Raw genomic sequence first — 22,702 nt, 5'->3', positions numbered from 1 at the left:
ATTATGTTCATATTTAAGTGCTGATTTTTAATCCTTGAAATACCACAAGGCCAACCACAATTCCTCTTTGCTCTTTTGTGATTTTACATCATTCAGGAGGAAATGAAGGACTTTCATTAAATTGGTTATCTTTTTCCAGGGGGAAAAAAATGTCATGATGCCATCTGGTTGTTTTGTTTTTGTTGTTGTTGTTGTTGTTTTACAAATTGTCTACTGGCTACTTCCAAACTGGATATCCCAGAGGTATCTCAAACTCAATTTGTCCAAAATAAAACTCATCATCTTTCCCCAAAACCCAATCTTCCTAATTTCCCTACTACTGTTACAGCCACAGCATCCTTCCAGTCCCCCAATGTCATTGACAACTCATCATTCAGAATTCCACAAATCAAATCTTGCCAAATTTGGTCATTTCTGTTATTTCCACATCTCTCCAAAAGGTCCTCTTCTCTCTGCTTCCATAATGACGACCCAGGTCAGCCTCTCATGACCTCTTACTTAGACTGCTGAAAAAGCTTCCCAGTTGGTCTAACCCAAGCTGCTTCCTATGCAATTGCCAAAGTGATTTTCCTAAAGTACAGGTCTGACTCACTCCCCTTACTGGATAAACTCCACTGGCTCCCCATGACCACTAAATTCAAAGATAAATTTCTCTGTATGGCATTGAAAGCTTTCCATAATTTGGCCCCTTCCTACCTTTATAACATTACACATGATTCTCTTCACATCATCTTGTGAATTATTCAGCCCAGACATACAGATTTACTTACTGTTCCTCCTTCATAATGCCCCATCTCCTATCTCTGGACTTTATGTCCCCTATGCTTAGAATGCTCTCTCTCTCCCCTAATCTTCAAATCTTAAAATTCCAGCCTTCCTTCAAGAGTAGCCTCCTGGGGAGCAAAGAGATGGCACAGTGGATAAAGCACTGGCCCTAGATTCAGAAGGACCTGAGTTCAAATCCAGCCTCAGACACTTGACACTTACTGGCTGTGTGACCCTGGGCAAGTCACTTAACCCTTATTACTCCCACCCCCCACAAAAAAGTAGCAATTCTGCAGAACAGTCTTTCCCAGTGTCCCAGATACCAGTGCCTTAGCCTATATGGTTACCTTATATCTACTACGCATTTATCTTGTAATATAATATGTATGTATATACCTACATGTATGTACATACATATATGTATTGTGGGTATGTATACACATGCATAGATGTATGTGTGTATACATATGTGTGTGTATGTGTATAGTCTTGCTCATTAGAATGCAAGTTCCTCGAGTATATTTTTTTTCTTTGTATCCTCAGTGTACATTCACAGTAACTGGCATATGTGCTAGGTAAGAGTTTAATAAATGATAAAACAACCAATAATTAATTTAATTGTTTAATGAAATCAATAAAGCTAATAGATAATAATTGTTAGAAATTAATAAAATAAATAAGGAAATTTTAATAAAGAAGAAAAAAGAAAAGGTAAGACTTAATAAACGCTTGATGATTGATTCTGGCCAATTTCTAACCCACAATTTTTCCTGAAGTAGTTTTTAGCTACATAATGTTCTATGGTGCTAAAAAATTGTTTAGTTTTTTAAGTAACTGGAAGTGTAGACTCCAAGAGAGCTTCTAAACTTAAGGCTATGTAAGTTGGAATTCCTCTCAGATGATGACAGACCTACCCGGAAGGGCAAGAATTGTATGTAAGGGATCAACCAAATCATAATCATTTACTAAGCACCTACTGTGTGCCTGATACTGTATCAAATGCTAAAGATATAAGGACAATGAATCAATCCCTGTGTTGTCAGGGGACACATATGTAAATATTATTATTGAGTCATTTTCAGTCATGTCAGACTCTCTGTGACCCCATTTGGGGTTTTCTTGGCAAAGATACTAGAGTGATTTACCATTTCCTTCTCCAGCTCATTTTAGAGATGAGGAAACTGAGGCAAACAGGGCTATGTGACTTACCCAGGGTCACACAGCTAATAAGTATATAAGGCCAGACTTGAACTCAGGAAGATGACTCTTCCCGACTCCAGCTCTGGCACCCTATCCACTATGCCACCTAGCTGCCCTGCTGGTACCCATTCCAAAAACTATAGATCACAAGCACCCCTGGGTGCTTTCCATTAACAGCCAACCGATTATATGCAATTAACTCTTAGCAAAATGTATTGACTAGGCCGGCACAGTTTAGAAACAGCAGTAAAACATTCTCTACAGAAATCTTGAGCATTCTTTCCCACAAATCCACACAGCATCTGGGAGAAAAGTGGGCTACAATTTAGAGCTCAACGGTAGTGAGGCACGCACACAATTAGGAACAACATGTGCCCAAGGCAACTTACAAGTGTGGCCCTGCAGGGTCTTGATGTCCTCTCACTCATTAGAGTCCTCACACTGTTCCTGCCTGGGGTGCAGTGTCTCTGCTGGGTGTCTTGTTCAGCTGGGTTCCCAGGGTCTGCTTCTGTGCACAATCCTCCCCTCAGCTGAAAAGGGTAGCTCTTGAGTCCATAGCTGGCTCTATTCTTTGTCAACAGAGGTTCAGCTCCCTGAAGCTGCTTCCATTCTCCAGGGACTGCCTTTCTGAATCTGTTTCTGTCTGGAAAGTGTCTCCGTTGCCTCCACTGTGCTTGACACTCTCAAACTGACTCTCTAATTTCTGGATGAGGCGTCTCCTTCTGGGGGAGTGTCTCCAGTACTAGACACCAATGCATAAGAGACAAGAGGGGAAAAAATCCCCTCCTCCCCCTTGAACCTAGGGGTCAGGCTCCTCAAGGTTGTTTCTGGCCTGTATCTTTGAAGGGTACCCTGTAGTTGTGACCTATCATTCTTTGTCTAGTGGTATTACTCCCTCCTGCCTCAATCAGGTGTTCATGCAGCCACTTCAGGGGTAAACGAGAGGGAAGGGACTAGGAGTGGTGGAGGGAGAGGAAAATAGGATAGGGTGTACCAGGGAAGGCCTCCTACAAAAGGTGGGATTTAAACAGAATCATGGGGGCAGCTAGGTGGCGCAGTGGATAGAGCACTGGCCCTGGGTCAGGAGGACCCGAGTTCAAATTTGGCCTCAGACACTTAACACTTACTAGCTGTGTGACCCTGGGCAAGTGACTTAACCCTCATTCCCCCCCCCTCCAAAAAATGAGGGCTGAGAAAATCACCATCATATTTGACGATTAAGAGGTTAATGTTAATTCTGTAGAGAACAGTTACAGTTGAGCGATGAGGTGAGAAGTCAAATTGCACAAGACTGAGGAATAGGTGAGAAGAGGCAATGGAGGCAACATAGACAACTTTTTAAAAGAGTCTGACTGAGACCATGAGGAGAGATGCATGCTCCTAGCATGAGGGAAGCATTAGTGAGGGCAGCTAGGTGGCATATGGATAGAGTACCAGGTCTACAGTCAGGAAGACCTGAGTTCAAATCTGGCCTCAGGCACTTACTAGCTGTGTAACCCTGGACAAGTCACTTAAACCAGTTTACCTTAGTTTCCTCATTTGTAAAATGAGCTGGAAAAGGCAAAACAATGCAGTATCTTTACCAAGAAAACCCCAAATGAAGTAATGAAGAATCATACACAACTGAACAACAAGTTTTGCTGAAGGTTTTTTTGTTTGTTTCATTTTTTTAAAAGAATTGGGGAGACAAGCATATTCCAAGACAATAGAGAAGAAGCAGTAGATAGGGAGAGACAAGATTAGGGAGGAATGATCGAGATTGCAATCTCCTGGAGAACACAGGACTAGCTAAAATCAAGGCTACTATAGAGAGGGGCAGGTGAGGAGAAGGACTTCACTATCAGAATGGAAGAAAAGAAGAAAGAATGAATGATGTCAAGAGGCATTAAGAAGAAAAGAGGACATGAGTGAGCTCCTGGAGAATGGCCTCAATTTTCTTAGCAAAATAAGAGTCATGGTCCTAGACTGTCAGGGTTAGGATCAAGGTATAAGAAAGCTAAAGAAGAGAAAATTTAGAATAGTTTTCAAAAGTGGAGAATGGGGGCAGCTAGGTGGTGCAGTGGATAAAGCACTGGCCCTAGATTCAGGAGGACCTGAGTTCAAATCCGACCTCAGACACTTGACACTTACTAGCTGTGTGACCCTGGGCAAGTCACTTAACCCTCATTACCCCAACAAAACAAAACAAAAAAAAAGTGGAGAATGATATAAGGCCTCAATCAGGGCAGAATATGAGGATCGATTGTCTCAGTGAGGATCCAACTGAGGTGGTAGATAGTAGAAAGAATTCAGGGCTGGAGTTTAGCAAAGAATGAGGACAAAGGGGTGAAGGGTCTGTAAGTAGATGAGAGTAACTAAATTGCTTAACTATAGATGGAGATGGGGTAAACTGGAAATTGAAGTATGAGCAGAGGGTAATGACCTGATAAAATACTGAGGGATGATGTAGGGACTGGAAGTCTCCATTACGAGAAGTGAGGCATAAGGAAAAGGGAATTGATGATAGGAAGGAATGGCCAGATAATAATATCACAGTTTGAAGGAGCCTGAACATGAATGTTGAAGTCCCGTAGTTTAAGGACTGGAGTTGGGGAGGAGAGGAAGACAGTAAAGAATCCTGAAATCTGAGTAATTGAAATGTAATTGAATTAGACACACAATATTGTTCTAAGTTAAAGGTTCTTGACCTTCAAACTTGCAAACTTGTTTTAAAGATTTTTTTTATAGCTTTTATATAATTGTTTGGTTTTTTTTTGCGGGGTGGGGGTGGGGGTGGGGTGTGTGAGGCAATTGGGGTTAAGTGACTTGCCCAGGGTCACACAGCTAGTAAGTGTCAAATGTCTGAGGTAAAATTTGAACTCAGGTCCTCCTGACTCCAGGGCCGGTCCTCTATCCACTGCACCACCTAGCTGCCCCTGGGATTTTTAATTTTATGACTTTAAAAGAACTCTGAGGAGGGACCTATAAGTTTCACCAGAGAGCAGTAAAAAACACACAAAAAAATGTTAAGAACTCCTGTTCTAAGCCAAGATCAAAGATGAGAAAGATGACAGCTTTGCAAATGACCCTCTGAAGGGGAGTAAGGTCTGGTAATTCTGGGTGAGAGTTGGGAGCCCCAGAGGGTTATTAGCATTATGAAGTATGGAAAATAACTATGAAGGACCTTGAATCTTTTTCCAACGTAAAAGGAGAGAGAAAGATTGGGAAAGGTCCAAAGATGGGCTGCTTGAGATTTGAAGGAGACAAAGCAATCAGCATAGTAGGCAAGCATTAAAAGCAGAAACTGATGAGGACATAGCCATGAAAGGCTATAAACAGGCTCTGTGTCCAGAACAGAGGAGAGAGCAGGAAATGTCTGTGGGCAGAAAGCAAGCTGTAATGCCAAGTCAAAGTTTGGGTTGTTTTAACAAGAGCAGCTTTGACCTGAAGTACACCTGGCAATGAAACCTTGGTCAATAAGGGGGTTGGCCTAGCGACTGCTAAAACCTTTTCCCAGCTCTAATTCTATGATCGTATGAAGGGAGAAGGGAAAAATGAGGAAACATAGGGAAGCCAGGAAAGAATCTCTTTGAACACTTTTTGTTTTAATTATTCTGGTTCCTCTCAAGGGGCTAGGCAAGTATAATTATGTCTACTTCAGTCATGGGATACTGAAAACTTACAGAATGAAGTTTAAATGATTTGTCTTTACCCTCAGGCACAAAAACAGACCAGTCTGAAGTGGTGAAGAAATTCATTCCAGAACTCTTGATTCAAAATGTTTTTGTGACATGCCCTTTGGTATTTTAATAACGAATGATGACAATAACAATAGTTATAGTAATAATAATAAAAAAAATTCCTGGCATTAGCACAGCAGTTTGTGGTTTGCAAAATACTTCACATGTGTTATCTCATGTGAACCTTCCAATAACCTGGGGAAATGGATGCTATTAATTATGACCCCCACCCCCACATTTTACAGATAAAGAAACTGAGGCACAGAAAGGTTAAATGACTTGCCCAGAATCACACAGTAAGTGCCTGAGGCAGGATTTGACTTTAGGTCTTCCTGACTCCAGGCACACTTCTCTAACCACTGAGCCATCTTAACTGTTTACCTATGACTTTAATACCTAGTCATTTAATAGAATAGATTATAGGTACATGAACTGTAACCCCAGCTTCTACTTCCAAGTAACAACCACCATTTTAAAGATATCTTCCCCAAAATTGCTTTTCCAATGAAGACACTTGACACAGATAAAACAGACACATGATTTTAAATTACAAAAATATGTTAAATTATTTTCTTAAGCAACTTTAAAAGCAATTTAAATGAACATCAATCCATCTGAACAAATGAGAACACTCAAATTCTTACATTATATATAACTTGAATTATTGCTTGAGTTTAAATATTTCCTATTCTGAACTACTCTTCTATTTTTCATTGAACTTAAAAGAACAGACACAAGAGACATTCTAATTACTTCACTGATCTTAGGCTAAGAATTTGAAAATGATTAAAACTTACTGTGTATTCTGGTCCCAGAATTTCATTTGGAGGAAAGAAGTGTGGAGGGGGAAAAAAAAGAGAGAGATGACATGATGACAATTGTCATTACTTCCACTTATTACAAACTATATAACCCATAAATATACCAGTGAATTAGAATGACCAAAATAATTATGTAAAGAACACCACCCCCTCCCAATTATGTTAAATGACCAGACCACCAAAATTGTTCTTGGAATGTTTTCACATGTAAAATTAATAATGACACTTCTTAGTTGGGTAGACAAGGGATCAGATTCAATTAATCTGTTGCCAGATAAATACCAAAGGACTAAATAAAATCAGAGTTTGAAACTAGAGCTTAGGTGAAAAGTCTTGGTAAAGAATGGAAGAGTTGATTTCCGGGAAATTTTTGCAGTTCAATTTTTGATTGGAAAAATATCCATTGAACAGGGAAAAGTCTGTTCTGTTGGTGCCAGAGTGGTGACCTGGGTTATTTCATAAGCGTAAGAACTGAACCTTCTCCTTCTTTCCAAGTATGGAAACTTTTTCCACATGTAATTTTATATTTAAAGAGTTTCCTGGGGGCACTGAGAGATTAAATAACTTGCCCCCAAGGTCACACAAAATGTGTCAGAAACAGGACTAGAACTCTAATTCTTCTGATTCCAAGGCTAGCCCTCTATCCAAGCTTCCTCTTTCTAACTAACTCACTTTTTCAACAATTTCTGAGAGAATGCTCTATACATAATATGCATTCAAATTTTTCCAGAATGAATCCGTTATTTCAATTGGAGTAAGAAGTAGAATTTTCTGTGTAATCAGATTATAAGGGAAGTTGTTTGTGCTGGTGACCATTTTGGACTTCCATGGACAATTTTTATATGTGTGTCTGTGAAAGAAATTTACTCTATGACATATTGGAATAGGAATGAAGGTAGAGTAGTGGTAAGGAAAGAACACTGGATTTTAAGTCGGAAACCCTACATTCAAATCATTGCTTTGTTGCTTACTAGTTGTGGAACTTTGGGCATGTCACATTGATTTGGGGGTAAGGGGAGACTCGACTCATCTGTAAAATAGAATGGTTGGGCTAGATGGTTTCTTCTAGGTCTAGATACTATGATTTAAAGATGAGTGGTTTACATTTTCATTTTTCTTTTCTTTTCCCTCCTTAGCAACTGGTAAAAGCAAACGCTATTGAGAAAAGACATCCCCTAAAAACTGTAAGGAAATAATAATACTAATAATAGTATCTGATATTTGTAGAGCACTTTAGAATTTACCAAATCTTTTAGATGTTATTTCATTTGATTCTCACATCTTTATAAGTGAGATACACACACACACACACACACACACACACACACACACACACACTCTATGCTTCTATAGTAGGAAAAGGGAAGAGGAGCATCTACAGGAGTAAATAATTCTATGCCTAGACCAGTGGTCTCCAAACTTTTTTCATCTTGCATCCCTATCAGGAAAAAAATGTTATATTGTATATCCCAAATTTTTTCTTGATTTTTTAATAGTCTAGACCTGCAAATTTATCATTGTATGAAACTACTAGCATGGAAATTCCTTAAACCTATAATTTTTCAATTTTTAAAGAGTTTCCTGGGGGCACTGAGAAGTTAATAACTTGCTCATGGTCACACAGAACATGTGTTTGATACAGGAATAAAACCCACATCTTCCTAATTCCAAGACTAGCCCTCTAACTTCTACTGTAACTACCTATATATACTATACTATAGTATATTTTGCCCAGAAATTGTGATAGAAATAAGAATAGAGAATGCCAGCTGAGAGTATATAAATTATATTAATGTGCTACTGTGCTAATATAAAACACACAAGAAGAAAAATCCATGGGATAAAGATGAAATAAATAATTTTTTAAAAATATTTTTAATAATGATTCTTTTTGGTGAAAGCAATATGATTAAATATGCTTCTTTATTTTAGAAATCTCTATGTATGGACTAGGGGATAGGGCAGACATAAATAATAATTGTTTCTTAGTAATTAATGATTCAGTTAATTTGATCAATGTAGCTAGCCAACTAAACAGATGCATTTCTTTTTTTAGCTACTTTTTTATTAGAAGGTACATAATGTAACAATCTCTGTGACATAAAATATCCTGGGTCATAACAGCAAGAGAATAATGGCTTTAAAACACAAATCATTTTTATCTGTAGATACTATCATGCAAAAACAAGGGAAAATGAACTGCCTCTGATTTCAATTCAGCAGAAAGTTTTCCATCTAAATGCATTCAGCTTTATATAAGCTTGCTTAATGGACAGGGTCACGCTGTAATTCCCTATTGTTTGGATACTTTAGTTGTGTTTTTGTGTGAGTATACAGAAAGCCATTTTGGCTGGACTTTACAGGATAAGGAAGGAAAGGAGTGTATAAAAAAGTTGGAAAGGAGCCATATTCTGAAGGTTATTGAATGCTAAAGAGAAGTTTGTATTTGATCCTTAAGTCAACAGGGAGACACTGGAGTTTCTTGAATAGTGGTGATAAGGTCAGGCTTGTGCTTCAGGAAAATTTTGTGTGGAAGATAGTTTGGAGTGGATCTTGAGGCAAGGAGAGTAAATAGGGAAACTGTTGAAAGGGCCCAGGGGAGGGGGCACCTAGGTGGCGCAGTCAATAAAGCATTGGCCTTGGATTCAGGAGGACCTGAGTTCAAATCCAGCCTCAGACACTTGACACTTATTAGCTGTGTGACCTTGGGTGAATCACTTAACCCTCACTGCCCCACCTTGGATGGGAGAAGTGTTAAGGGACTAAATTAGGGTGGGGGCTGTGGGAGAAGAGAGAAGGGAAAGAGATGTTGTGTGGATAGAAATGACAAGGTTTGGCAAGTGACTGGATCTGTTGTGTGGTGAGTGAAAAGAAGGATTGTGGGATGAAGGTGGGTGACTAGGAAGAGGGAGGTGCTCTGGACAATGAGAAGTTCAGAAGAAGGCTGGGTTTGAAGAGAACGGTAACAGCCCATCCATACCCACTTATCTTCTGCAATTCATTTCATACCACCCCCAAATGGGTAGTGTATGTGTAATCAATAAGCATTTATGAAGCATTTACTATATGTCAGACAAGATGCTAGGTGTTAGGGATACAAATGGAAAGAATGAATCCCCATTCTCAGTAAGTTTAAGTCCCATTCGTGAGGTAATTCAGATGAAGTAGAAGAAGAGACTGGAGGAAAGGAGGAGGGGTGCAGATATACTTTCTCAAAGGCATCTGTTCAGCTTCCTATTATAGTTAGGTCAAAAACGCTCTGAGGAACCAACACCTGAACAAATACGGGTAGAGAAGGGAAAGTTGAGTGCTTGCACAAAGGGCGGGGAGTGGTAGAGTGCTGGGCACATGATGGTTAAAGGAGAGGTATAGTTGTGTTCAAGACAAGCCCTATAATTGTTTCCTGTGTAGAATGCAGGATGGACTCATCTTTTCACCCTCTGATCTGTTGAACACATATTATTTGGCTTGGTGCCATAACCCCCACCTTGGAGACCACTGGCTTAGACAATGACTTTCACTACATCCTTACATTTGTTGCCTGGAGGTGCTTATAGATTGGTTTGGTTGAAGACTTACCTGTAATTGTATAAGGGTAATAGTTCCAAGCCTTCTCTGTAACATAAAATATCTTGGGGACCACAGCTCTAGCCCAGCTAGGCAATTTGCTGTAAGGAAGAGGAAAGAGCAAATCAGAAATTATATATAACCATAAAAAGCAACTCCTAGAGGAAATGGGAACATTTTGTCACACACACGACATACTCACTTGCCAATGGTCTTTTCTGTAGCCCTATCGGCAGCTAATTATTTCATACACACATTTGCATCTATGTGCAAAAGGGACACAACTTGATCACAAATTAGAAATGCCACTAATTTGTCAAGGAAAATGATGGCAATGCCACGTCAAGAAGGTGGTGTTGAAGGAAGACCATTTTGTGGGAATGAGATGGCATATGCCCCAGCTTAGGTCCCCAGGGGTTTAAGACTCTATGGCCAAAATAAAATACTATTAAAAAAAGAAAAGAAAAGAAAAGAAAAGAAAAGAAAAGAAAAGAAAAGAAAAGAAAAGAAAAGAAAAGAAAAGAAAAGAAAAGAAAAGAAAAGAAAAGAAAAAGACTCTCTGGCCTTATGTGGTATTGAGTGAATAAGCACAGTTGAGTGGGGACACAAGCAAGTTTCAAAAAGCTATATTTTGTCCTTCTAATCCCTCTGAGTATAAAGAGTGGAGAATAGCAACAAGAGGGTTCACAAGAAGGACCACAATAAATATGGGGCCTGATGACACGGGCATTTCACTAGATTTTCAGAAATTCTCAAAAGAACATCAGTCCCCAATTTTTTTGTAAACTTAAAAACATAAACTTATTTTTTTCTCTTCTATTCACTATCGTTGCTTAATCCCTTGACCCAATTTATAATTCAGACAAATTAGACTATTAGCTGTTCTACAATCTTTTTCAAAAAATTATTTTAAACTTTATTTTTATTTTCAGTTCCAAATTCTCTCTTTTCCTAACCCCTCCCTTACCCATTGAGAAGGGAAGAAATAGGATACCCATTATATACATGAAGTCATGCAAAACATATTTCTGCATTAGCCATGGCTGTCCTACAGTATCAGTGTGTTTTCTGTCATTGTCATGGATTCGTGCAGGCTGCCTCCAAGGCCTGAAATATATTAACTCTGACTTAGTGTTCCACTTATTAAACTTTTTGCTTTCTTCAAGGATCCTGCCCAGCTCAAGGTCCCGTCTCCTCCCATATGCCTTCTGTCCAAAACTCTCCTTTGCCCCAGACACTCTGTACCTTGTATCATACTTGTCCCTTCAGAAGAATGGAAACTTTTTAAAGATAGAGATGGATTCATTTTGTCTTTTCAAGTCTAGTATCCGCATAGTGTTTGGCACATTGTAAACATGAGATAAATGCTTCATGGAATTAAAATTAAAGGTCATGTCTTCCCTTGTACCCCTGTGGAATGGAAGTTCTTAGAAGGCAGAGCCTGTTTCACTTTCTTCATTTTAATATGTTCAGTACTTTGCCCACAGTAGGTGCTTAATAAAATTAGTTTCATTGAATGTTCATGAATTACACAGAACAGGCCCTGAGAATGACACTCCAACATGCTTGTCTTTCCCTTTCAATGTGGAATCTTGGGTCAAGGGAGAAGTATCTTCTTCTTTTTTAATATCCCATTACCATTTTGCTATTTTCTCATTCTATCACCTGTAGCCAAATGCCAACGTATTAGATGTCTAATACACGAAACCTGAAAAGATGTCACAGTCTTTCAGTTCCTGAGAACTGCATGCTGGGAGCAAGGCAGGAAGCAGTTTTGAATTCTAAGCAGACATAACCAACAAAAGGGATTTTTAAAAACAACAACACAAAGCCCAACAACTCTTTCAGGATTTGGAATTCAAATGAAACCAGAACTCCAGGAGCAGAGAGAGCCCCTGGATGAAGATCTATTCAAATTTCCTGCTTTCCATATGGCTGAAGGCTTCCAGGCTTTATTTTGTTCCAGACAGGTATTCTGACCCAATACAGATACCTGGGATCTTTATCAGGATTAAAACAAATGATAAAATCAAAGTTTTCAAAACAGAAGAGAGCATCAGACTAATGCAATTGCTCTCAGGTGGGATATGAGAGGCCAAGCTGAAGCAGTTTTATAATTCGCCTAGCAATTCTTCTTGCTGATCTAATACAGATTTTCACACTCCTATAAAAATCATCTCAGCAGTAACTGTCCATTTACCTTACACTCATACTGTTCAAATGGGCAGGTCTGCCTCCTGGAAGAGGGTTTATAGCTTCTAATAATGATTGACTCCATAAGTCATTGGGGTTTGAGTACAGTGGGAGTTGGAGCTCACGACTGGGGAAATAAAACTGAGCTTCCAGGCGAGATGAGTCCACAACCAAAACCATACATGAATTTACTCCTGGCTGTTCCTACCCTACACAGTTTTGCAATATTGGGCTATGTAGGAAGCCATGGATTCTACTCACTGGCAAGTAATGTTCTCATGGGTTTAATTTACTGAAACAGGGTTGGACAACTGCCCACCCAACACAGACCAGGCAGAGCTCCAGGATTCCAGGGCAACCACACAATTTATAGCAGCTTAAGTTACTGTTGTTCACTTCCTCTCTGGAAAAGTGCCAACTCAATTTAATTCAACAAGCATTTATTAAATGCCTACTGTGTGCCGGGGAATAAGGACCACCCCACCCAAAACAAGACAAAACAAAACAGGCCCTGCACTCAAAGGGCTTACATTTCCACTGGGAGAGAAAAGAGGGAATGAGAGAAGTTAGAGATACAGCAAGGCAGACAGAGATGAGCATTCTGAGTATGGCGTCAACCTATGCAGAGGTAGAAGAGAGAATGTCACCATTTTGGAGAACAATTTGGAACTATGCCCAAAGGGCTATAAAATCATGTATATCCTTTGACCCAGCAATATCACTACCAGGTTTGTACATCAAAGAGATTTTGTTTAAAAAGGAAAGAAAAAAACTAATATGTACAAAAATATTCATAGCAATTCTTTTTTGTGGTGTCAAAGAATTGGAAATTAAAGAGATGCCCATCAATTGGAGAATGGGTGAACAAGGTGTAGTATATAATTGTGATGAAATACTATTGTGCTATAAGAAATGAAGAGTAGGATGTTTTCAGAAAAACCTGGAAAGACTTACATGAACAGATGCAAAGTGAAATAAGGAGAACCAGAAAAACATTGTACACAGTAACAGCAATATTGAAAAATGATCAACTGTGAATTACTTAGCTATTCTCAGCAATCTAATATTCAAAACAATCCCAAAGGACTTATGATGAAAAATGCTATCTGCATCCAGAGAAAGAACTGATGGAGTTTGAATACTGTTTTTTGCTTTTTTTCCCCCATTGGGTTTTTTTGGTCTATTTTCTTTTATAACACGACTAATATGGGAATATGTTTTGCATGACTGCTGTATAAGTTATATCAAATAGTTTGATATCTCAGGGAAGAGGGAGGGGAGGAGAAGAAGAAGAGAATTTGGAACTCAAAAATGTTTTTTAATGTTAAAAACTGTTTTTACGTGCAATTAGAAAAAATAAGATTTCTAAGATGCCTATGCAAAATGAATGAATGAATGATCATGGTGGGCAGGAGAAAAGGAGAAGAAAGAGGAATTTAATATCCAGGGAACAGTAAGCAGACAACATGGCTGGAAGTAAACTTTCAAAGCCTTTCAATGTCATTGTGTGTATTTTGTTCTAGAGGTAATAGGGAACTACTAGAGCTTCTTGAGGAGGAAGGGAGTGACATAGACACCCATGTCTTAGATATATCAATGCGGTAGCAATGTGCCAAATGGACTAGAGAGGGGAGAGATTTGAAGCAGGCACACCATCACAATAGTCCACTTGAGAGGTGATGAGAACCTGTGTATAGTTTGTAGCTACAAAAATGGAGAAAAGGGCACAAATGTCCAAGATGCAGTGGAAGCTAAATAAAGAGGTCTTGGCAACTGACCAGGTATATATGGGATGACTGAGAATAAAGAATCAGGAAAGTCTTCGAATCTGTCCAGAACTTGGATGAGTAAGTAGAAAAGCCATGGAATCATACATTTAGAGTTAGAAAGGACTAAAGTAGCCTTCTCACACAACCACCTCATTTTACTAATGAGGAACTGAGAACTTCAGTGATTTTTCCAGGGTTGATGTGGTTGTTGTTGTTTGTCCTTTGTCCTTCCTTCTCAAAGATAACCCAACACTGGGGTGATGTCATCACTCGTGATGAATTTAGATGTTAAAGTGAGGGAAGGCTGTGCAAGGTCACTAAATCCATTCTCTCCTTCAGAGCCATTTGGGTCCAGTGGCAAGATATACATCAGGACAACTGGAGATGGCCCTGGATGTTTAAAGCAATTGGTTAAGTGACTTGCCCAAGGTCACACAGCTAGTAAGTGTCTAAGGTCAGATTTGAATTCAGGTTCTCCCAACTTCAAGGCCAGTGCTCTATCCACTAGCTGCCCCCAGGATCACACAGCTGGTAAATGTTAGAGGCAGGCCTTGAACCCAGAGATAGTGGTGCCCTGCAATGAAATAGGCAAATTAGGAAAAGAAATGGGTTTTGGCAAGAAAGTAATAAATTTATATATGATGTGTTTAAGAAACTTATGGCATATCAATTTGGAGATATCCAGTAGTCAGTTGGTAATGTGGGATTGGATCTAAGAAGAGAGTTAAGAAGTGAATATGAAGACTTAGGAGTTATCTTCCTGTACGTGATAGTTGAACCCATGGGAACTGATGAGCTCACCAAGAGAGAATGCTGAGAAAAGCAAGCCAAAAACTTAAAAAATCCAAAGGCTCTGAGGCATGTACCATAATGACTTCTAGGGGAATCCCATACTATACTGGAATGCCATATTCACACAAAGTGGTATGAATAGGTTCATCTGGAGGAGCAAGGAGGCATGGACTATTGCTAATTAGCCTTAAAGAAGATCATAGTCTCATTCCCACACCGCTGGAAGGCAGCTTATAAAAGCAGAGAGATTAGTCTTCTCAAATGTCATTCATTAAAATGGGACTCATATTGTGGTTAAAAACGGATTGTGCTGACAAGAAAGACCCCCACCCCCACACCTAAACTAAGTTCCTTGATAGCAGGGATTGCCCAGAACATAGAAGAAATTTAGGAAGGAAGGAAGGAAGGAAGGAAGGAAGGAAGGAAGGAAGGAAGGAAGGAAGGAAGGGAGGGAGGGAGGAAGGGAGGGAGGGAGGAAGGAAGGAAGGAAGGAAGGAAGGAAGGAAGGAAGGAAGGAAGGAAGGAAGGAAGGAAGGAAGGAAGGAAGGAAGGAAGGAAGGAAGGAAGGAAGGAAGGAAGGAAGGAAGGAAGGAGGCAGTCAGGGAAAGAATGAAGGAGGGAGGGCTGAGCAGAACTCTTAAGGAGTCTGTTTGTTTACTTAGGTGGATTTCCCTGCTGTATGTGCAGTCTTAGGCTTAGCCACAAGTCCAGAGCTTGCTGAATCCTTGACCTCTCCTTAAAGCAAAGCTTCTTAAACTGTGGTTTGCAACCTCATATGGGGTCGCATTTAATTGAGTGTGTGTGTGTCTGTGTGTCTGTGTGTCTGTGAAAGGGGGGAGGCTCACAAAAATTTTGGCAGTAAATGTTTGATTTGTATACTGTAAACATTTCTCAAACGAAAAGGGGTCGATGGCAGAAAATGTTGAAGAAGCTCTGCCTTAAAGGATCAGGTTTACAAATGGAAGAGACTTTATTGATAATCACCTCGGCCAACAACTCCACTGTACAGAGGAGGAAACACAGCCAGAAAATTAAGTAGCTTACCCGAGAGCACACTGGGAACAAAGGCCAAAGCCAGGACTCAAACCCAAGTCTTGTGACTCTCAATCCAATGGCTTTTCCATTGTACCACACCACCTTCTGTAACATTCCTTGGTATTTTGGGCATGCCACCTTTGCCAGAGGTCTTACACAGCATATAATTTCATTCACTCTGAACCATTTGAAAAATTCTCTCAGCATGGTCCCATTCCTCATTAAAACAACTCACATCTGTTCCTACAGGACTTTATGACTTATAGAGCATTCTCATCACAACAACATTGAGGGAAGTAACCGAAATAATGTCCCAATTTTACAAAAGATGGAGCCAAGGGAGCCAGGGCTCTCAAAGCGAGACCCTCTGACTCCAGGCCCTGCTCTCTGTCCACTGTAGTGGAAATGGTGGGATGGTGGTTCATAAAAGGCTATCATTTTCCCAGATGAGGAAAAACAGAATTGAATCTTATCCTTTTTGGAAATGGTCAAGGCTCTAGAGCATTGTGGCTGTTCTGTTCAGCCAATTTTAAACTAGAATTAATGGCTGTTTCCTTATCATTAATTAATGGCTTTATCCCATTTGAAGGGGATTCATTGAGCTGAGACTGACAAAAAGACTTTATTTGCCTCTATTCTAATGAGTTTGGGAAGGGAACCATCCTGATGTTATTTACAAGATCTGGATCTTGAGGAGTTTGCAACATCTAAGATAAGCCTCCAGTAAATTTTTTAACCTCCTAACAAGCCTCTTCCTAGGCATCCCATTCCCATTCCCCTTGGAGAGTCATTATTTGCATCTTATTCCCCCGAGAAAGTAAATGTTATTTCTCCTCACATCAAAAACTTATCACTGTCTGTCTAAAAAGGAAAAAGAAATTTAATTAGTTCCCACGGTTGCTGCCACTTTCATGATCTCGGTTGTCATGTGTCCTACAATTCTAAGGAGTCATCTCTGCCATTCAGATTCTTGGTTTAGAATGAAATCTATGCCTGTCTCCAAGTGGATCAAATAATGTCTCCTACTTCTAGATAAAAGGACAAGAAAGGTGCCACAGTGGAATGAACACCAGTTTTGGAGCCTGAAAATTTAGTTTAGGCAACTGCTGTTGAAGTGGCAAGATCAGAGGACTTGAAAGTCAGAAAGATGATTTCTAATTCTGCCTCAGACATTCTCCAGCGAGGTGACCCTAGGCAAGTCCCTTACTCTCTCTCGGCCTGTTTCCTCATCTGTAAAATGGAAATGGGAATCAAGTAAAGAATGAACAAACATTAAGCTATTATAATTATAATAATATTTTATCATTTAATTCTATGTATTTATTATAACCAAATAGTATTATAATAGCACCTGCTCCCTAAAGTCGTTGTGAGGATCAAATGAGTAAATTTGTATGTGTGTATATATGTATGTATGCATGTATGCACTGTGTATGTGTGCAAGTTCATCTATGTTATCTGTGTATGTAAATACATTTACATATGCATGCATACACACATATGCAGCTAGGCAACACAGTGATAAACTACTGGGCAAGAGTCCAGCAATCTCTGTTTACCTCAGATTCCTCATCTATAAAATGGGGATAATGATAGCACCTACCTCCCAGGGTTGTTGTGAAGATCAAATTAAATACTATTTGGAAAGGCATAAGCACAGTGCCTGGTACATAGTAAACTCTATATAAATGTTATAATTATTATTATTAAAGCCATTTGAAAACTTTAAAATGCTATATAAACGATAGCTGTTCCAATTATTAGTTTAGAATTATGGTTTTAGGGGGCAGCTAGGTGGCACAGCACCAGTCCTGGATTCAGGAGGACCTTAGTTCAAATCCAGCCTCAGACACTTAACACTTACTAGCTGTGTGACCCTGGGCAAGTCACTTAACCCCAATTGCCTCAGCCAAAAAAACAAACAAACAAACAAACAAAAGAATTATGGTTTCGCCCTTCATCAGATGAGCGACCTGAACTTTGTCTCAGTTTTGTCCCTCTATAAAATGAGATTGTTTGTACTACACATCCCAAAATTAACACACATTTTTTTATATGTGTGTGCGTGTATTATATATACATGTGTATGTCTACATCTCAATAGTATGGTTAGATGTCAAATGAAATGTTATAGTATTTGGTAGCCTAAAATTGCTATATAAATGCAGCTACTAATATTATTCCTACATTAAAGTTCATTTCTTCAGTGTGACCCTGGATTTCAGAATAAAAAACCGTGTGAGGGGTCCTACCAAGCTGAAAAGGCTTCAAGTCTGGGCTCAGTAACTAAATGTGTATCATCTCAAGACCAGCCTAAATGTGGAGGTAAAGGCTCATCCGTCAGCCAGGCTGTCTACAACTCTATAGAGTTGTGAATTTTTCAATCACAGCAATTCATCAAAAATGTCAATTAAAGTGTCAGGAATCATGCCAGCAAAGGGAGTATAAAATCTTGCATCCTTCAAGTACCCTCTCAGCAGAGGTTCTCACCTCCTGTTTTCTTTTTTTTCTTTTCTTTTTTTTTTTTTTGGTGAGGCGGTTGCAGTTAAGTTGCTTGCCCAGGGTCACACAGCTAGTGTCAAGTGTCTGAGGCCGGATTTGAACTCAGGTCCTCCTGACTCCAGGGCTGCCACCTCCTATTTTCAAGGGAAAGAGAGGCTATCCATCATGAGCTTATACACATTTCCTACTTGCCATCTGGGTCTTCCCTCTCTTTTCTAGGCCTTCATAACACCATTCTCTCTTGGGTTTCCACCTTCCGGTCTGACCACTCCTTCTCAGTCTTTTTCACTGGTTCTTTATCCATGTCATGACCGCTAATGGAAGGTGTCTCCCCGGGTTTTGTCCTTGGTTCTCTTCTGTTTTTCATTTTATACTATCTCACTTGATGACTTCATCAGGTCCGAAGGATTCAATAATCATCTTTATACAGATGAATCTCAGATCTATATATCTGGCCCTATTCTCTCTGTTGAATTACAGTCATAACTAAAATGGACGTCCCATAGGCATTGCAATCTCAACATTTCTATATCATATTTTTTTTTTGGAGGGGGGGGCAGGGCAATGAGGGTTAAGGGACTTGCCCAGGGTCACACAACTAATAAGTATCAAGTGTCTGAGGCTGGATTTGAACTCAGGTCCTCCTCAATCCAGGGCCTGTACTTTATCCACTGTGCCACCTAGCTGCCCACTATCATAAGAAGGGCTTTTAAAATCCATCATCTGGCCCCTCCCTGTCTTTCTAGGCTTCTTATACTTTACTCATCCATGTACTCTTCAGTCCAGTTGACTCTGGCCTCCTTGCTGTTCCTAGCATGACACTACATCTCCCAATACGAAATATCTACTAACTATACCCCATGTCTGTAATTTTCTTCTCCCCCTCACCACTGCCTCTCAGTTTCCTTCAAATCCCTGCTAAAATCCTACCTTATAAAAGAAACCTTTCCTGGTTCTTCTTAATATTAGCGATTTCTCTCTGAGATTAACTACAATTAATCCCGGAGGTGTCTTGTTTATATTTAGCTGTTTGCATGTAGCTTCCTTCACACCCCCAATGAGATTTTGAAGTCCTTGGGGGCAGGGACTCTTTGGCTTTCTTTGTGTCTCTGGAAGGCTTAGGCATATATAGTAAGTGCCTAATAGATGTTTGTTGACTTGACATGACTTTGACATTAAAATTGGTCATAACCACACGAGGTTCATTTTCAATTTTTTCCTTTTGTTGCTCTTTCCATTTACATTATTGTAGTCATGTATATTGTTTTCTTGGTACTGCTTATTTCATCTGCATCAGTGCGCATTTGTTGTTTAATCATTTTTCATTCATTTCCAACTTTTTATGACAACATTTGGGGTTTTCTTGGCAAAGATACTGGAGAGATTTTTCCATTTCTTCAAGCTCATTTTATAGATGAGGAAACTGAGGCAAATAGGGGTAAGTGACTTATCTAGGGTCACACAGGTAGAGTCTGGGGCCAGATTTGAACTCAGATGTTCCTGACAGTAGGCCTGACATTCTTTCCACTGTGCCACCAAGCTGCCCATCAGTTCAAATGAGTCTTATATCCATCAATTATTATGGAACAATAATGTATTTTATTCACACCAAAACTTGTCTTCTCATTCTTCAATTGGCAGACTCCAACTTTTTTTCTAATTCTTTCCTACTATAAAAAGTACTACTATAAGCACTATAACCAAATGACAAGTAGTAGCAAGAAGAAGGTCTATGACAGAAACTTGGGTTATACCCCCATTTAGGGTGCATGAGTGGATAGAGTACCTGCCAGGCCTACCTTCAGAAAGACTCATTGTCCTGAGTTCAAATTTGACTTCAAACACATATTAGCTGTGTGACCCTGGACAAGTCACTTAACCCTGTTTGAGTCAGTTTCCTCATCTGTCAAATGAGCTAAAGAAGGAAATGGTAAGCCACTCTAGTATCTTTGCCAAGAAAACCCCAAATGGGGTCATGAAGAGTCAGACGTGACTGAAATAACTGAAGAACAAAAACAACAAAAGGGTCACTTAATGAGCAACTAAGGTGGAATTTGACCTCAGGCCTTCCTGACTCCAAGTCCAAAGTTTGTACCCACTGTGCCACCAAGCACAGAACAAGTGAGAGCGATTTTAGAGGTCCATCCAATCCAACCGTTTCACTTTTCAAAAGAAGAAAGTGAGGCATAAAGAGGTTAAGAGATTTTCCCAAAGTCACATAGAGAGTAGATAGCAGATGGGGTATATGATTGTGGTGAAATGGTCTTGTGCTATGGGAAATGACAAACAGGATGATCCCAGAAAAACCTGGAAAGATTCATGAACTGATGTATAGTGAAGTGAGTGGAGCTGGGAGGACAATTGTGCATAGTGACAGCAGTATTGTTCTATGAGCAAATGTGAATGACTTAACTACTCTCAGCAATGCAATGATCCAAGACAATCCCAAGAGACTAATGACAAAGCTTACTATCCACCCCCATAGAAAGAACTGATAAAGAACACTTGTGGGTTGTAAACATATAACCTGGTTGCGGTCTTGTGGAAGGGGGAAGAAAGGGAGGGAGGAAAATTTGGAACTCTAAATCTTATGAAAATGAATGTTGAAAACTACCCTTATATGTAACTGGAAAAATAAAATAAATGTTTGTTGCATGTAAAAAAAAGAGAGAGAGAAAGAGTAGATAGCAGAGTTGGCATTTGAACTCAAATCTCAATAATCCATGTTGAGTAAACTATTTCCTAAGTATCTTATCCTAAGTAGTTCCCACAGTTTCTCCGGGGCTAGACTGACTCTCAGCTTAAATCTTTTATTTCAGGGATATCGTCCAAGAAAGTTAAATGGCTCATCTTGGTGCCTTCTGCTTTCTTTGTTAAAATTGGGCTCAAATAAGTGACACTTATTTTAGGGTTTTTTTGAGGGGAGGAGCATTGGGGGTTAAGTGACTTGCTCAGGGTCACACAGCTAGTAAGTGTCAAGTGTCTGAGGCCAAATTTGAACTCAGATCCTTGAATCCAGAGCCAGTGCCACCTAGCTGCCCTGTGACATTTATTTAAAATGACAAAGTATTCCACTGTCTTCTTGTCTTCATTTTTTACCAATTCAAGAGCCTTTTTCTGACCTTTCATGTCCCCTCTATGAGTACAATGAGATGGTGCAGTGGACAGAGCTCCTGGATAGAGCTCTAGACCCGGAGTCAAGAAGACCTTAATTCAAATTCAGCTACAGATACATATAAGCTGTTTGACCTGTTTGGCTCCATTTCCTCATCCTTATAAAGAGCTGGAGAAAAATGGCAAACAACTCCAAATGGGGTCATGAAGAGTCGGACATGACTGAAATAAATGAACAACAACAAAAAACCTACAGATCAACAAAGTCTCCTCTGCATATAACATCTTAACTTCATTTTACCAGTAAGGTGTGGTTCCTTGAAAGGCCATAAACTCATCAAAAACATTTCACCAGAAAAGACCGTTCAAACTCACAAGCAGAGGTAGAGAGTGAAGTCCCACCAGGGAAGCCCATGAAAGCTCCCCCACACGCACCTTGCTACTGCTCTGAATAAGGGGTAGGGAAGGAAATGGTGGGAGAGCAATTGTAAATAAGCATCTGGTCCAGATGAATTATATCCTGAAATACTGAAAGAACTGGCAGATGTGATGGCTGAGCCACTGTCACTGATATGTGACAGATTGTGGAAAACAGAAGAGGTAGCACAAGACTGGAGAAATGCAAATGTTGTCCTGATTTTCAAAACTGGGAAGAGAATAGTCTGCAAACTCCAGGCCAACAAGCTTGACTTTTAATCTTATTGTATCGAGACATATTTCAGTCCTGTACAACAGATAGTTAAAGAGATGCTAGGTGAATATCTAGAACAGGAGACAGTGATTATAAAGGACCAGAATGACTTCATTCAAAACCTGTCATGCTGGACTAAGGGGAAATGCTTTGACTGCAGTTTAGCTAGATTTTGGGAAAGAACTTGGATAGAATTTTAGACTTGGGTGGCAGCTAGGTGGCACAACGGATAAAGCACCAGCCCTGGATTCAGGAGGACCTGAGTTCAAATTTAACCTCAGACACTTGACACTTACTAGCTGTGTGACCTTGGGCAAATCACTTAATCCCCACTGCCCTGGCGGGGGAGGGGGGGGGGGGAAGGTGTGAGAATTTTAGACTTGAAGTCAGGAAGACCTGAGTTCAATCCAACCTCAGGTACTTTCTAGCTACGTGACTCTGAGTAAGTCACTTAACATCTCCTGGCTTCTGATTCCTTATCTGCAAAATGGAGACAATGATGAGGTATGCTTCCCACAGTTGTGAGGATAAAAT

The 22,702-nt window shown here is 39.8% G+C and overlaps 1 protein-coding gene across 2 annotated transcripts in view; it reads right to left on the bottom strand.

Annotated features, from left to right (window-relative positions):
• The window catches only part of PITPNC1 (phosphatidylinositol transfer protein cytoplasmic 1), a 395,894-nt gene that overhangs the window by 198,345 nt on the left and 174,847 nt on the right, over positions 1-22,702 (bottom strand). For both annotated transcript variants that reach the window (XM_044004819.1, XM_044004820.1), the window contains exons 3-4: positions 10,085-10,173; positions 6,482-6,489 (exon numbers count right to left, since the gene is read on the bottom strand). In XM_044004819.1, coding sequence (XP_043860754.1) covers positions 6,482-6,489; positions 10,085-10,173 — 97 coding nt within the window. The remainder of the gene's footprint in view (positions 1-6,481; positions 6,490-10,084; positions 10,174-22,702) is intronic.

Source organism: Dromiciops gliroides, chromosome 4 (genome assembly GCF_019393635.1).
Source record: "Dromiciops gliroides isolate mDroGli1 chromosome 4, mDroGli1.pri, whole genome shotgun sequence".
NCBI classification, from domain to species: Eukaryota; Metazoa; Chordata; class Mammalia; order Microbiotheria; family Microbiotheriidae; genus Dromiciops; species Dromiciops gliroides.
Note: the sequence above shows the minus strand (reverse complement) of the source record. Positions and strands in the feature narration are given on the sequence as shown.